The sequence below is a fragment of the Euleptes europaea genome, chromosome 6 (assembly GCF_029931775.1).
Source record: "Euleptes europaea isolate rEulEur1 chromosome 6, rEulEur1.hap1, whole genome shotgun sequence".
NCBI lineage: Eukaryota > Metazoa > Chordata > Lepidosauria > Squamata > Sphaerodactylidae > Euleptes > Euleptes europaea.
In genome coordinates, this window is record NC_079317.1 from 24,377,445 (window position 1) to 24,395,125 (window position 17,681).

The 17,681-nt window shown below is 41.7% G+C and overlaps 1 protein-coding gene across 1 annotated transcript in view; it reads right to left on the bottom strand.

The window, feature by feature from the left end:
- UNC79 (unc-79 homolog, NALCN channel complex subunit) overlaps positions 1-17,681 on the bottom strand; it is a 138,628-nt gene that overhangs the window by 103,968 nt on the left and 16,979 nt on the right. Inside the window, exons 3-8 of the mRNA XM_056851568.1 lie at positions 16,859-17,163; positions 12,278-12,448; positions 7,913-8,005; positions 5,452-5,507; positions 3,922-4,051; positions 2,183-2,247 (exon numbers count right to left, since the gene is read on the bottom strand). Of these exons, the coding sequence (XP_056707546.1) occupies positions 2,183-2,247; positions 3,922-4,051; positions 5,452-5,507; positions 7,913-8,005; positions 12,278-12,448; positions 16,859-17,163 (820 nt within the window). The remainder of the gene's footprint in view (positions 1-2,182; positions 2,248-3,921; positions 4,052-5,451; positions 5,508-7,912; positions 8,006-12,277; positions 12,449-16,858; positions 17,164-17,681) is intronic.

The following is a 17,681-nucleotide window of genomic DNA, read 5'->3' on the forward strand; positions in this document are numbered from 1 at the left end:
GAGTATAGTTGCTGGGAATTCATTAATCCCAGGAAAAGAGGTAATGTGATCATTTCTCATGTAGCAGTTTTGGTTTGTGGGAACATATTCCATTTCACTAAATCCCTCTCTAGGGAAAAACTGCGTGCCAAAATGAGTTGAATTTATACGCAAACGAATTTGGGCTACACAAGCTGGAAAATGCTGTTCACCACAATTTCAAAAGAGAATGTGATCTGCTTGCAATTAGAACTAAATTGTGGAAGCTGCTAACTGGGTGGAAGGGAAGCATGTAAGATCTTCTAAGAGTCAACCAGAACTGCTGCTCACTCCTGAGGAAACAGCTGCATCACTCATGGGAGAACCGCACATTGCAGGAGATGCGGTGCCACCAAAAATGGAATTCCACAGTCAAGTTCTCCCCTCCTCCATATTTTGTAACATCACATCCCCTGTGTCGTGACATCATAATGTTGTGTGTGCCCCCAAGCTCTGCATCACTGACTGGCAGGGGTGAGCAAACATGCAACATCATGATGCCGGAACAAAGAATAAGTGGAGAAAGCTTGGCATGGGGATGCCACTTTTGGTGGTAGCTCTGTGCCTTTGAAAAGCGCAGCTCTACTCTCAGGCTTAGCTCAAGTATTAGCCACTTACTCCTGAGCTGCTTAAATGCTAATTGCACTTGGCCCAAAGAGCACAAACTGAAACTGGGCGCAACACGGACCGCCTCACCATTTCACATGCAATGCAATGTACCGGTTACAATTGTCTGACAGCCCAATTATATAGTTGAAGGATGAGCAGAATTAGCCTGAAGATAATATAGATAATGAGATAAAGATAATGAGATGGGGTTGGGGACACAATGGGAAATAAACAGGCAGAGATATCCTATATATAAAAAGAGAAATTGGGTATTCTTTCTCTTGATCACACTTAGCCAGCGTGGTGTAGTGGTTAAGAGCAGTGGACTCTAATCTGGCGAACTGGGTTGGCTTCCCCACTCCACCACATGAAGCTTGCTGGGTGACCTTGGGCTAGTCACACTTCTCTCAGAACTTCTCTCAGAACCTACTTCACAAGGTGTCTGTTGTGGGGAGAGGAAGGGAAGGCGATTGTAAGCCACTTTGAAACTCCTTAAGGTAGAGAAAAGCAGGGTATAAAAACCTTCTTTTCCTCTTCTTTTTCTTCTTGTGTAATAAGGCCTCTGGTCCTCTAACAGTGGAGTTACCATATATCAAACTCTGAACCTGGCCCCAACGTGGACAGAAAAATCCCGAGAACAGGGCCAGGTTCAGATGGGGCATATTCTTCTTCAGACCTGCAGGGACACCCCCCACCCCCAGGTTTGCAAGAAAATGTGGAGTTAAAAAAGGAAGGGGGATTAATCCCCTGTTATCTGTGCTTGTCCTGAAAGGAGCGCCCTTTGGGCCAGAAGCGGGTGAAGGAGGAGGGAACAGGAGTTTCTGCAACCTGAATCTGGCAGCAGACTGGTAGGCAGGCTGGCAGCATGAGCAGCCGTGATGAAGGCTGGAGGGTTGGCCAGCAAATGGGCAGCCCAGCAATAGAGTGTAGAAAGGATTATATCCTTCCCCCACAAGACTTGCAGGTTCCCCATTTGTATTCATCTAAGTCCTTTGACGTCAATGCTGTTTATGATGTAATGCTGTTTATGATGGCGCTGTAAGGGGTGTCTATGCTCCAGGATGAGCCAGGAACAAGGAAAGCAATGTGTGCATAATTATAGCAAGGGTTATAAGATCAGAAAGTGGACTATGATGATGAAATAGGAACACCATATTCAGAAGGCATATAACTCCGAATACCAGTTATGAGTGGGTGAGGGGGTCTAGAACAGAAGGGACCCTTCGGTCTCTGTGCCCTGCTTCCAGGACACCTGAGTGGCCATTATGGGGAACTGGATGCTGGATTAGATGCACTACTGATCTGGCCATGCAAGGAATTCTTCCTATATTCTTATTTATAGAGTTACTCGGGCATTGCTAGGATTACCACTGGCATGGCTAGGATTTGAGTGGCAAAAAGGGTTTCAGGGTAAGAGAGTGATACAGAGAAAGGCCTTTTCTTTCTAACTTTGAAAGAAGAACTGCCTTGCAATTTCTTGCAATTCCTGAGCATAATTATCAGTAGGGTGGTTCTTCGGTGGGCAAAATCTAAGGGGTGCAAACATGTCCATTACCTTCACTGCTGGCTTGTTAATGGCATTATGGCATTCAATGTGCTGACAGTGTATGGGATTCCATGCTGAAAAACAAAACCACCACTGATAAACACATAAGCAAATGAACAGCTAAATATGGATTAGATACAACAATGAGGGAGACTCTTCAGGAGGATCCTCTGTAGCAATTAAAGTGACAAGTGCTGGGGCATAAGGTTCTTCAACTGGATCTTCAACTCCAGTTGGATTCAGAATTCTTTTGATCTCTGATTCTGACATTCACCCAGCATCAGCACTTATGCAGCTGTAACTCAGAGAGAACGTGTGCTGGCCAAGCATTAAGGATGCAATTTCAGTGCGCAACAACTCCAGTTAAATCCAGATCTCAAGGAGCCCAGCTGGCAAACGACCCTACCTGAGAATTTAGAGAGCCATTAACTACTGAGCTAGATCGTAACGACAGTCCATATTCTAACTGCAGAAAGACTGGGACATCCCAGCAGTGTAATTCTGCATATTTTAAAAAATATATATTTCTAAGGGCTGATTCACACATGCAAATTCATCACAGCACCTGCAGCTTCACATGATGAATTGCGCAAGTCAAAGCACCCTGCTGATAAAGACAGACATAGCATAAAAAAAGAACCAGTTTCTTCCCAGCATCACAGTTTCAGTCATATATACTGAAACAACAAACGCTGGTTCAGCCACGAATCCGGTCCCAACCCTTTCTTCCGGCAGCAGTCTACTTAAAAAAAATTAAATTAAAGCAGGATAAGTATGTTTAGCAATTTATTCATTGTTTTATTGATCAAAAATGTGCTTTTTTAACCAAGTAAAAAATTGCTCTGTAGATTGAGGGTAGGTTCCTTGGCAACATATTCACTAGCCAATCAGTGCCATCCATACCCAACTTTTTGCACCAAACTATTTTTGCCCCAGAGTTCAACTCTGGAAAGGAAAGGTACGTTTGGACTGAACACAATGAAGGGTGCTTTCAAACCAGCCCAACTGCTGTAAAAATATTACACCTGTCTTCACCTACAGGTTAAACCATGTGTAGGACTTCTGTTAACACCTCCAACATAATGCTCAGCAATCCTGTCAGTTCACACATTCAGCGTTATGAAATCAAATAACCTCTATACATGTGTAAATCAGCCCTAAATGACAGCAAGAGAGAATGATGCACTAAAGCAGAGATGGTGAGAAAGAAGAGTTTCTTTTTCCACTAGTCCAGGAGAAAAAAAAGTCCCCCTCCCCACTTAGGGAGGTATAAGCAAGGAATTAGCACAGTTGGCAGATTGACAGATTCTGTGGCTGATGCTGCAGAAATTAGCCATTTCATTATAGAATCATAGAATTCAAAGGCACCCAATGGGTCACCTAGTCCAACCCTCTGCCCTAAGAGAGGATCTCCTCTAGCTGAGACATTCCCGAAAGATACTTGAAAACCAGACCTGAAGAAAGGCATTCCACACATTTTCTTGACAAACTCGCCCAATACTGAACTCATGTTGAAGTTAAGAAGCTGGACTCTGTTGCCGCCTTGGTCGTTCCTTTATGGGGAAGCATATTAACGGAGAAACGCACCATGGCTTGTAAGCACTTACTTTATGATGCTAAAAGCACAAAGTATATAGGAACCATTGCTCAGGGGAGAAAAAATGCTACAGAACTTTCCACAAGTTGTTAGCATCTACTACGAATTATGTCATATGTATTAGCATGCAGATGGACAGTGCTTCACTGACCTGTGTATTGTAGGCCTCGGTATTCGCTTATTGCCCCTGGAGGTTTTAGGTTGGGCCAGTAGTGGAAAAGCATCTGTACTGCAGGAGGTTTTACTTGTGAGGGGCCATATGCAATTACGTACAGCAAATCCTAAAACAAACAAAAAAGAGCAGGAAGTTCAATTTCAGAAAGTGTCAGTATCCCCAGATGAAGCAGATACAAAATAATCCAAAATAATATCAGAGAAGCACTTTCATCACTGAAAGCTCTGTAGAAATCCTAAGTGAATTCATGTATATTTCAGTGATATTTGTTTATTGTGTGTGTTAAGTGCCGTCGCTTCCGACTCATGGCGACCCTATGAATCAACGTCCTCCAAAATGTCCAATATTTGACAGCCTTGCTCAGATCTTGCAAATTGAGGGCTCTGGCTTCCTTTATTGAGTCAATCCATCTCTTTTTGGGTCTTCCTCTTTTTCTGCTGCCCTTAACTTTTCCTAGCATGACTGTCTTTTCCAGTGATTCTTGTCTTCTCATAATGTGACCAAAATACAATAGGCTCAGTTTAGTCATTTTAGTTTCTAGGGTCAGTTCAGGCTTGATTTGATCTATAACCCACTGGTTTGTTTGTTTGTTGGCAGTCCATGGTATTGTTTAATAAAATACTTATATCCTCCTTTTGGGTCCTCAAGATCTCTAAAGCTGCGTGCAGGATACTAGTTTTAAAAATAAACCGAAATCACATACTATCCAATCAACAATCAGCTGAGAAAAGTTAAACATTTTGAAAGATATTTTAGAAATGCAAAAATTGACAGTAGAATACTATCATACAAGTACATACATCAGCAAAATTACGTCAGGGAAACAAATGTTCCTACTGCAGAGTAATTTTCATTTAAACACAGTTGTCTTCACCAGTTAATGAAAAGCTATCAGAAATATTACCAAATAATCCTCATGAAGTGGAGTATTCCATAACCTTAGTGCTGCCACCAAGAAGACCCTGTCATATCTCTCTCCTATCACCACCTAACCTCTAAAGATAGTGGAACACAGAGCAGTGTCTGGCCAGAAAATTTCACTGTGTGGGCAGGCTCATATTTTGTAATCCATCTTCAGCCTCAGTGAGAAAGACAGACTAACAAAAAGTAAATAAGTAAATAAATATTCAAGCAAGTGGCCTTTGAGGTACCTCACACTCACTTAAGGACTTGGTTTTCCAAAAGAAATTGCACCCTTGAATGTGTGAATTAGCATGTGTGTCCTGTTGTAAAGATTGAATCAGTACTATTTCTTCCCAGATTTCAAATGACTTGACCTACTTCTAAAACTAGAACCAGAGATGGGGAGTGGGCTAATGTACAACTGAAAATATAAATTCAAAAATTCATACTTCAATACAAAATACTACTCAGACTACAGGAAAGGAATCAGGAGTGCAAACAGTTGCCACGGTTTTGAAGTGATCATTTAAAGGGATCTCAGTTTTCAAATAAAGAATTGTTTCTGCAACTGTTTCCACAAAATATATTGGGCTGCAAACTTACTTTCCACACTTCTTGTTTGTACTTCATAAGGCATTCCAGTAACTGACAGTGATACACTGGATGAGAAGAGACAAACGGAGACAGACCAGTTGAAATGCAAAATCAAAGAACAGAAAAGTTTTGTAACATTATTATTAATTTAATTGGGATCTGTCTGGCAGGCCAATGCCAATGCGGCAAAAAGACAGCAATAGTGTTTCTTTCAAGCCATTCCTCATTCTGGTAGTCTCATCTATAGATCCAGAAATTAGGGTGATTTCAGAAGTATTATAGTTACCATATCCAAACTCCGGAAGCCAACTCAGACCCTCAAAGACACATAGTACAGTCATCATAGGTCTGTACCATCTCAGAATGCATACAGAAGACTGCATCAGTGAATGGGTCCTTGTGTTACACATTTCCTGTACATGATAAGCCAGCATGAGGAACTAAGTTCTTGCCTAACCATCTTTTCCATAGCTTGCGAGATGTCCATGTGTAGGAATATAGAGGCCCTTTCATTGATGACGAACATTTGAAATTCAGTCAGATCCAGTCATTCCTTACCACTTTACTTATGTCATCATATCATGAAGGATACACCAAAGGCATGAGAGAAACCAGCTGAGGCAGCCCTCCCGCCACCTTCCCTGGAGATACTTCACAATATGTGGAACCCTGAGGGAAAGGCAAGAGATATCCATCCCAACCTGGGATCTCATACCTTCAGCTCCCAAGGAGGCAACCAATAGCTTGAGACAATCTCTTCAGTGTATTGCTTTCTCCTGTCAAATTTTATATTGTCAACCATCTTGGATGTCTTGACAGAAAGGCAATATATAAATACATTAAATAAATGAACTTAAAACAGGGGATACCATCAATTCCCAGTAAGCCACCTTAGGGGCCCATTTACTTGCACTGATACGCTGAATAACTGTTCTTTTCTATGTCAAAGCTTAACACAACTGGATTAGAAAATATTTCAGTTCTTTTTAAAAGCTATCATGGGAACAACAGTGAACCTGTTGGGACCCAACAAAAGCCCTGCTCACAAATTACAGTGAATGCATGTACAAAGTACACTTGATTTTTCTTTATATGTGTCTTCAGTAATTCTTATGTTACGGTCAATGCATGCACAGCTGACTGTGTGACTCAAACCCCACATTTATGCAGGTATTGGTCCCCAGTTCCATGCATTAAGCAAAAGTGTGTTGGTTCTTTCTTACAGATTTACATACATGTGTTCACTGTAACTTATGAACAGAACTACAACAATATGAAACAAAATGTTGGCTCATTACACAAGTCTCTGTGTAGTCTATATTATTTTATCTCATCTGGTATAAACCATTACTCTAAACCCAATATCAGGTCTGAGGGCATTACTGTACTACAGATTTCAATTGATTAAACCATCCTTCTCCTGAAAAGAACCTTAATGCCCAGGATTCTTTGAGGAAGCCATTCCAATCAAAATATTGAAGTACGCAATGTAACCGTGCCCTTTCTTTATGTACTTTAGTTTCCTCTCGGTATGTCAAGGATTGTTGTCTTGTCTTTTTATTGACAGAGGAGTGGTATTATCTGGATAGAAGCTCAATAATGAAGGTTTTCTGAGTGCAGAAATGTTGCGACAGGGAATGCTTTACCTGTCAATTCTAGCAGTAGAAAAGAGCAAAAGACCTGTAGCACCTTAAAGACTAACAACATTTCTGGCAGGGTACGAGCTTTGGGGAGTCACAGCTCACTTCTCCAGATACTAGTTATGGAGCTGTTAAAGGCAAGGAGCTTTTATACATTAAAAATTGGCTAGACTTCCGTTCATCATATCCAGGCTGACTGCTTCTTCCCTACTAACCACAAGGAGTTTAGGAGACTTAGGCTTTTCCCCCAACCTCTTTTCTCCAAGTTTCAGAAAGAGCAGGGGGAAAACATTCAAAAACCACGACAGCAAGGGATTGCTAATGAAACTATGTGGGAACGTGGGGGGGGGGGGGGAACAGTAACAAAGATAAAAGAAACTGGAACATTAAGGCTGTCCAGAAAACGCTGTAGTTTGGCCTTACAGAAGTGCAATACCTGAGGCAATCAACAACTTTCTGTTTAAATTTAACACAACCTTCAGTGTACCTTAATTACCACTAAAGCCACGGTGATAAAAACTAACAGGCTTCTACTTTCATGTATTAAAATAGAATTTTTAGAAGTAGTTCAAAGCTTTTAACACTGGGTATCCAAATTCATGCTTGTCACACTGTGAAATCCATTATCACCAAACGGGCTACTCCAGGCTCAGCAATTTCAAAGGCCTATTTTTTTAAATCCCTTTTCAAAATGTAAACAGGATGAGAAGCATTTCCTACAGCATCAGCTTTCAAACAGCCCTGCTAAAAAAAATGTTTTATGTGCTTTTTAAGTAACATTTCATGGAAGATTGACGGATATACAAACTGCCGCAAAGACTGATACCTACCAGGATTAGATGTATACTGCATTGCAATCATTAACATTGAAGAAGCAGACAGATTAACATGAGCCGGAACCCCTTCTCTTCTTGAGGAGCCCACTTCAAGGAAAACAGAGATTTAACAGTTAGCAATGCAAATTTGCCATTTTGATCATGTGAGTTTAATTCAAATATGTAATTAATGACATTCAGCCAAACATGGAACCACAAGGGTTTCCCATTGAAAGCAGTGAGAGGCAATATGGTACCCATGTAGGGTTGCCAACCTCCAGGTGGTGGCTGGAGATCTCCCGTTATTACAACTGCTATCCAGGTAACAGAGATCAGTTCACCTGGAGAAAATGGCCTTGTTGAAAGGTAGACTCTATGGCACTATACCCTACTGATACCCCTCCCCTTCCCAAACCCCACCCTCCTCAGGCTCCACCCCTAAAATCTCCAGATATTTCCCAACCCGGAGCTGGCAACCCTACACCCATGGGTGCTATGGAGCTCACCAATGTGTTTCTTGCTGCCCACTTGCTTCTTCCCTGCAGTAAAGGACAACCCCTGGCTTTTCTCCACCCCAGTGGAACAAGGCCCCGGGAATAACCTCTTTAGGTCTGCAGAGGAATGAATTTGGAAACACCTGCCCCAACTACAGAAGGATGCTTGATCTGGAACTTCCCAACATCTTGTGATTGCCTCCCATGGCAGCCATTTTGTGATTAGTCCAGCCTCCCAACACAGCCTACTTGTGATGAGTTATACCTCTCATGGCAGCCATTTTGTGGTGGTGCTCATTACCCTTTCTCAAAATTCCAATAGTTTTGATAGGATCAATAAGTTTGGACCCCTGGTGTAGATGCTAAGAGCCCCAGGTTCAAATCCCATCTCAGCAATGAAGCTCACTGACGATCTTGGGCCAGTCATTCTTTCTTAGTTTCAATCTACCTTATGGAGTTGTGAGAACAAAATATGGTGTAGAAAAGAGCCATGAATGCCCCCCAAAAAAACTCCTTGGAGGATGGATAGAATACAAATATGGAGACAGATCGATCCCAGGCCTCTTTTTCTAGAAATATACGTATATTTTTTTGTAGCTGACTTATGGCATCCTGTCACAAAAGTCGACCAATACACCAGCTCTGTCCTGGATAGCACCCAAAGATATCACTTTAATTCACGTTGTATAATCTGCTCAGTGCAAACTGGTCATAGCTGGTTGACCAAGAGTCAGGACTCCTGGATGATGTGTCTCTTCTATGACTCTGAGCTATCTTCTTTCTGCTTTGTCATGTTCCTGACCCATGGCAGTCATGGGTGTTCTGCAAATAAATTTGGGAACACATCCAACCCACAACATATTCAGTAATTTGATGCAGAAGAGGTAGCCCCTACTCTCACATAAGGGTGAAAATGCTCTAGCTTCATTGAAAACAACATGTGATTTGATGCCAGAGGAACTTATGTTTATATTGAAAACCTTGGTTTGAGTCATATAAGGCATTAGCAGCCACCGTTCTTCATATAACAGCTGGATTATCTGTGGGAGGGGAAACAATACTTTTAAAATAAATAAATAAAGGGCACAATCCTCAATGGGAAGACGGTTTCCCAACTGTGTTGGCTTGACACAGATCACCAAAAGGCACACTAAATTATCTATTCACAGTGGATAGCCGTGTTAGTCTGTTTGCAGTAGTCAAAAAGGGCAAGAGTCCAGTAGCACCTTAAAGACTAACAAAAATATTTTCTGGTAGGGTATGAGCTTTCGTGAGCCACAGCTCACTTCTTCTGAAGAAGTGAGCTGTGGCTCACGAAAGCTCATACCCTACCAGAAAATATTTTTGTTAGTCTTTAAGGTGCTACTGGACTCTTGCCCTTTTTGACTAAATTATCTATGCTCAGAAACAACTGGGTTCGATCCTATCGGTTTTACCTCTTGATCTCACCCCTCCTCACTACAGCCCTTATGCCATTCCACTTTTTGTACCACAATTAGATATCTTCTACATGGGATTGTAACTTTCTCTTATGGAATTATTCTCCTGGACCAATCAGTAGCCCAATAAATACACCCAAACCAGGAGTGAAAACAATAGGTTAGATCCAGATTAAACTGTAAGGCATTTCTCCAACAGAAATAGCTCAGCCTCCAATGTAAGTTATATTGGTTGGACAGCCAACATGGTGTAGTGGTTAAGGTGTTGGACTAAGGACTGGGAAACTCAGGTTTCAATCCCCACTCTGCCATAGAAGCTTGCTGGGTGACCTTGGGCAGTCAGACACTCTCATATTAACCTACCTCACAGGGTTGTTAGTATAAAATGGAGGAGAGAAGAACTATGTAAGCCACTCTGGGTCCCCAGTGGGGAGAAAGACAGGATATAAAATAAATAAATACTTCCACTGGAGGAAGCGTCCTTAGGCTGGAGGAAGGCTTTGAAAAGTGAGTTACATCCATTCAATGGCCTTAGACTGCACTACTTAGGACTGCACTGTAACTTTGCTGAGAGGAGTGATAGTATACAGCTCTGTCTTTTTTGTGCATTCTTTTGTACTGGGAGAACAGCATAAACAGATGCTTCTGAGCCTAACTAGGAAATATTTACATATATATTTAAAACTGTCTGGAAGATCTGTTCTGTAAAGAAATAACAATGCATGTATCTATTTCCAGTTTTGTCTTTGGGAGTAATTCATGCCTTAAGGTTGCCAGCCACAGTTGGCAATCTGCCAGGAGGGCTGGGAAGGGGGGCAGGGACAAGTCCCCCTGTCTCACAACCGTGTGCAACATCACTTGTAGTGAAAAACCAGAGGGGACATCATGATCTCAGGAGGTAACCCTCTAGGATTCGCCCAAAATTCTATGGTTTTCAGTGAATCCTGGAGTCCGCTGCTCATGTGGAGGAGTGGGGAATCAAACCCGGTCCTCCAAATTAGAGTCCAACACTCTAAACCACCACTATACCACACTGGCCCCAAAAATACTATATTTGGAAGCTTTGCATGGGAGCTCTTGCAGTCCTGGTGCTCCCAGAATCAACAGGATGATCACAGAGCTGCAATGCATCACTGAAATCGAAAGGGAGCATTTGATCAGTATTGGAAGAGTAGTATTCCTCATTTGCCCTTGGCCATCCACCCCTCAAAAAACATAAACACTGAAGATACTGGGTTGGTTCTAAAATTTGAACAGAGCAAAGTTCATGAATGGGATTGTCCTGCCTCCCTCCCCCTCCTTCACTACAGCTCACTGACTCTGCCTAAAATGACCCTCATGAACAGTACACAGGGCAAAATGGGGATCTACAGGAGGAGGAAGAGGAAGAGGAGGAAGAAGAAGAGTTGGTTTTTACATGCCAACTTTCTCCACCACTTAAGGAAGAATCAAACTGGCTTACAATCACCTTCCCTCCCCCTCCCCACAATAGACACCCTGTGAGGTAGGTTGGGCTGAGAGAGCTCTTAATAGAACTGTGACTAGCCCACGGTCATCCAGCTAGCTTCATGTGTAGGAGTGGGGAAACCAACCAGATTCACCAGATTAGCATCCGCCGCTCACGTGGAGGAGTGGGGAATCAAACCCGGTTCTCCAGATTAAGAGTCCACTGCTCCAAACCACTGCTCTTAATCACTACACCACGCTGGCTCAGAAACCAGCAAAAATCATCCACCTGTTCCGTCAACAAAATTGCTATTCAGCAAGTGTAAGTGCTGTGATAGGCCAACAAAAGAGCACCTTTGTGTCCAACCTACAGAATTTTCACATGTACATAAAACTGTCACTTTCACCTCTATCTTTGTGCAGACTTTAGTCAGTTCTCGAGAACTGCCCAGTAAGGACAAGGAAAACACAGCAAGGCACTAGGTGAGAAGGACCAACCTCAGGACTGTAAATAACAACTGATTGAACCAAGCCCTACAGTTGTGGAGAAAACCCTTGTATGGACCAGCTCCCTTTATCAGCCGCAATCAAAATTATGAGCATCTCTTGGTGGAGGGGGATCATACCTCTAAAATCTATTGATAGTTTCAGAGGGTAGCTGTGTTAGTCTGTAGTAAAAGAGTTAGATTCAAATCCAGTAGCACTTCTGAGATAAAAGTTTGGGGGTATTTCTGATGAAGGGAGCTTTGGCTCTCAAAAGCTCATACCCTGAAAATCTTGTGGACTCCAAGGTGCTACTGGACCCAAATCTAGCTATTCTAAAATCCATTCTCTCTCATTCTTGTATAAGTAAAGATAACAAGTAAGAATAACAATAAATCTTTGGGTTGTTTCCGCTTAACAGGACGTATTCACACCCCTAGAGGCAATGTGTCCATTGTCTCAGCACAGAAGGAGGAACCTGCAATTCTCTTTCAGAAACATAACTGGAGTTTACTTACGTATAGCCATAGGCAAGAAAGATGTGCTGAGGTACTCTATGATATCTTTATGGAGAAATGGTGGGAACGTGGCTAAAGTGGAAATCATTGTGTATGGCAAAGTACTCAAGATGTCATCGCTGAGAAAAGGTAGCAAACATGTGGTTGTGTAAAAAATTGACTGTCCAAGATCTGTCAAAGACACATAAATAAAGAAAATGAATGCCTGGTTACAACATAAGCTTCATTACAACTATTTCCTGACTCCTGGGAAATCATTGTCCCTATTTTGTCCTTGTTACTGCCTTCTGGGGACATCCTATTCAAACTTGTTTAGTGTGAATTGCTAGCACCGTAACCCTTCTGGATTCAGTTCCGTCCCAATGTCTCTCATTACTCTGAGTGGATGGTTGGATGCATTTTGTCCTTAATGCACAGGTTGGTAAAACGCACGCACATATGAAGGCCCCAAACAGGATAGAGTGACATTTCACATGCTGCAGCTGCTTCAGTATATTTTGAACTGTTAATCATATATTACAGGACAATTCTGTTTTTGAAATACATATTTAACCAAAGGAACACGCTCTCTCCTGGCTTTCAAATCAGTAGGAAAGAGGCAATAGCACGGTAAATGAATACAGCATATCAAAATTGAAGTACATCCTTCAGCAATGGGTGATAGTGGGGTGAGACTGAGATTGGGCATTCTTGGTATGAGAATTGGTGTGTGACTATAGTGTCCCTGTTTTCCTCTGTGAAGTGGTGGAAGGGTAATTTACAATCATAACATAAGGCATCCTATGTTTTACATCCTTATGGAGTAGATTCTTATGGAGTCTAGATCAGTGACGCCTTAAAACATTTTTTTACATAATATAATTTTATGTAAAAAAAAACAAAAACATTTTTTTAAACAATGAAAAGAACCATGACAAGGGAAGCCAAAAGCAGAAATCATAAAATTCTTTCAACATAATGCCAATCCACCCGTTGCCCCAATCAGAATGAAGCAGAAAAAAGAGGGTAGATGAGTTGGCACAGAAGCAGGTCCGAATATCGCAGGTGATAGATGAACACAATATCTGTAAAAAAAAAATGCTGTATAGAGCAAGATATTCAAAGATATTCTAAATATGTATGATAAACATCATACACTTTAAAACACAATGCCCTGTATCCTATCACTCCACTCAGCGAAGGTTCAAGCCTTCCTCATCTTAAGGAGTCTTCCTCAAACTTAGGTGGCTCTTCTGCTGGAAGAAAAGACTGGAAGAAGCCTTCAAACTTTGTTGAGTAGCCTGCCTCTCTCACTCTCTCCAACAATTGTAGAAGCAACTGTCAGGTCCAGTTTTTAGGAGCCACTAGCTCATGAGTCCTCAATGTGGTGCCCATGAGTGCTATGGCACCCACAGACACCTTTTCTGGTGCCCATCAAGTGTTTTCAGGAAGTGAGTAGGGCTAGGTAGAGCTTTTGTCCCCCAAAGCTTCTGATTGGCTATGCAGATTTTTAATAATGTTGTTTTGCAACAGCTGCTACCACAGCACAAAGATCTTCACTTTGTGACTGAAGTGAAGCTGTGGCAATCCTTTTATGACTGGCTCTGCCTCCTGTGGCAGCCATTTTGTAGCAGCCATTTTGTGGCCATGCCCACCATCCGATGTCACAATCCAAAGGTGCCCACCAGCTCAAAAAGGTCAGGAACCACTGCACTAGCTACTGTGCACCCAAGTTTTCCTATATTCCTGAGAGGCACAAATGCTGAGAGTAAATAACAGATCAATTGCTGTGTGTATTATCTTACTGTCACTGCTTTGTTTTTATACTTACATAATACCGTTTTCTGCATTGTTTACTCATATTGTTTTTAATACTTTATGTCTTGTTCCAGATTGCTGTAATGGTATATTGATAGGATTGACTTATACTGAGTAATCAGTCTTGAGTCTTAGTGAGAAAAGCAGATTATAAAGTAAATAAATAAATAACTGACTGGGTGATTAAAAGATTTCTTTTAATATGCATTTCCACCGTATTATTCCATCAAAAAATACAACAGATTAAGAATGGGAAGGCAGAAAGTTTGGCTGGTGTTGATTTACCAGACGTATATGGGGATATAGATCAAGATAAGACCAGTCTTCCTAGTCATTATTTATAAAGCCCTTCACAGCCTAGGGCCCCAGAGGTATCCAACCACGTCTCCCCGTATAATTCCTCACTCTTCAGACAACCTCCACCTTAAGGTGCCTTCCCTTAGGACTGTCTGCATGGTCCCAGCAAGGTCACAGACCTTTTCCCGTGGTGTGCCCATTCCTTTGGAATAGATAAGGAGGGAACTATCCAGTACCACTCTGAGGAAGGCATATATGGAAGTCCTCTTCCAGAAAGCATTTGGTGGAGGATGAACCTTTTCAGTAGACCTGGCTGTGAGTTTGCTGATCTTGTGTGTTTGGGGTGTGTTAAGTCTGTGGTGTGTTAAGTCTGAATGTTTTTAAACTGGTAAATGCTATATATTTAATGTTATTAATTTATGTCTTTGCAATGTGGTTGCTAAGATTGTTCTCCGCATTGAGTCCAAGGATATAAGGCAAGATAGAAATGTTTTAAATAAATAAATGCATATTCTCAGAGACATACACATACACAAAAGACATAAAACTAGTGGGCAGATGTCCTCAAGCTCTTCATGCCGCAGTTGTTCTGACTGTGGTTCTTCCTTCCTAACTGTCAGGTGAAAGTATCCCTACTCATTCACACACTTCTGAAATAGGCTGCCAATTCTGCCATCAGTCCGAAATGCTTCTCTTTGCTTTTATAACGACATATATTTACCATCCATTCTTTGTGAAGCCTCTTTCTCTTTCTGAACCAGGATCAAATTGTTATCCTGGCAACTCGCTAGGGCCTCTAAATGCAGGATGTAACTGTGTTATTCATTACTGTTGTAAATTTGGTAGTCATTATTGTTCCAAAAGTAGAAGTAGACAGCTTCAACTTTAGTAAGTATTGCCATAGAGTACAAAATTTAGACTTAAAACAGTGGCTCCTGACTCATCTTCAAGGCGATCAGATGCAATACAACTATTAAAGGTATTTCATTAAATTTAAAATGCTTCCAAGATTTTTATTATTTTTAGAATATACTTGCACTTTGGACAACAGCAGAGTACAAACATTTATTGTTTTCCTTAATCATCTCCTCTTAAAATATATCTCAAAGGAATGGCAGTGTGGTAACCAAGAATGTGATCCATCTTCTGCAGTCTAAATTAGGACAGTCCCTTCTGCTACCTCAGAACTCTACCACCTAACTTCCACTTCATTATGCTGAATATGTAGATCATTTATCTCAACCATGGTGTCCCTGGGAGGCATGGTGACCACCGATGTGTTTACTGTTACCCATTTCCTTCTTCCCTGAAACAAAGCAAAGAGACAGTCCTGCCTGACTTTTTCTATCTCATCAGAGCAGGAAGTTCTTCAGAACATTCCAAGAGGCATCATCTTTGTGTCTGCCTGGAACACCCATTCAGAAATATCTTCCTCCATCCTAGGACACTTGGCTTGGAACCTCCCAAAATATTGGTATTGGTCCCAGTGCCATGGCAGCCATTTTATTGTTTCACCATGCCTCCCATGGCAGCCATTTTTGGTGGTACCCATTACCTTTTTTCCCATTCCAAAAGTACCCAAAGGTTGAAAAAGGTTGGGACTCCTAATGTAGATCAGACTACAAGCTTCCCAGTTTTCTGTCTGATCACTCAGAACATTTGCCCTTATCTTGCTTGCTCTGTCTCACCTTCATCCTAGCTCTGACGTTACTGACAAATGCATTCTGGTCAGAAAGGAGTTATGCCAACATTTGCAGTGGAGTGGTGGCTGGTCCATTTGAACCCTTCACAGTCCAAATGGACCATATAGATCAAACCCCAGAATGAACTTGCATATCATCTCAGACAAAATTGCTTCTCCGTGGAGTCTCTTCACCAAGTGAAATCAACTGAAACACAGGTGTGTGAGAAGATGAAAACCATCCCACAGACAGGATTTCCAGGGGGCTAGCAGAAGAGGAAAAGAGGGTGGGAACTAGGGTGGGCCTTGACTCCGTAACATGGCTGTATTTGTAGATTACATTAGACATTTAACAGAGTACCATTCCTACAGCATTGGTAAATAAATACAGATGTGCGCTCATATACATATACATTTTCACATGAATTAAACAGTACATAACATTGCATTGTGACCTATGCTAGATCTCCCCCATTTGCAGAATTTAGAGCAACACCAATTTAAGTTCATGTTTAATTTTTTTACAAGATTTATATAGCTTAGTGCAGGTATAGCATGTAGATCTAATATACAAGACAGTTTTTACTGTTCTTATTGTTTGTTTTTTAGTGTCAGATTTTTGTACTCTGCCTCGTGCCTCAGTGCAAAAAGCTGCCTGTAAACAAAAACAGAGACAGGAATGTCGGTCTGCCCCAGTTTTAAACCCATGCCTGCCATAAGCCTTCTGCATTTCCCCATGCCTGCCATAAGCCTTCTGCATTTCCCCAGGCGTCAAGTTGAAGGTAAAGCACCAAAGGTTCACTTACCATGCTGGCCATGTTGTAGCAAAGGAACTAGATCCAGCAGAGTCACCAATGTCACGTAAAGTCCTTGATAGTCCAGTGATGGGTAGTCTGATAACTGAGCATCACGACTTTGCTGGCCGCGTTCAGTGGGAGCATCTCGCAGGACGCTGTAAAGGAGGGAGCGAGTAACAGTAGGGTTGATGGAACTGACCTGTGGTCTTAGAGATGGGGTGAGTGGGAATGGCACAGGAAAAAGACACATGGTCATGGGCACTGTCAAATTGGAGGCATCTTGATTCTCCTTCTTCCCTGTGCGGGACAAAATGCTGTTGGGGGGACAAAGAAAAAAAAGAGACAACAAAGACACAAAGAACAGCACATTACATTGAAATGACACTATAAAACAAATAATAAAACTCCAGATACATCCCACATGAGATGCAATCGTCACCAATACTACCGCCATCTTGCAAAATCTAGCAATCATTCACTCCCATGCTCCGGAGAAAATACAATTCGGAACTGCTACTTGTGGGAAATTTCCATTGCATCTCATGTGTTATCCGGTTCATAAGGAGCAAAAATATAAAAAATGCATGTTTCAGTGCCATACCCATGTTTCACAGCTCAGAGAAATTTGATGCAATTTGCCACAGAAGTGGGGGGGAAAGCAGAAGAGAATCAGGATCGAATTGTCTGAAATTTGATCTTTAAAAAAAAACAGCCTTGGGAAATGAGTTTGAACATCGTCATCGGCAGCAAGGGCGGAATTACTTGCGAAAAATAGGTGTGGCACTTGCAGAAACATGTTTTTAGCAAAGAATAAACATGTGTGTTTGTTAAG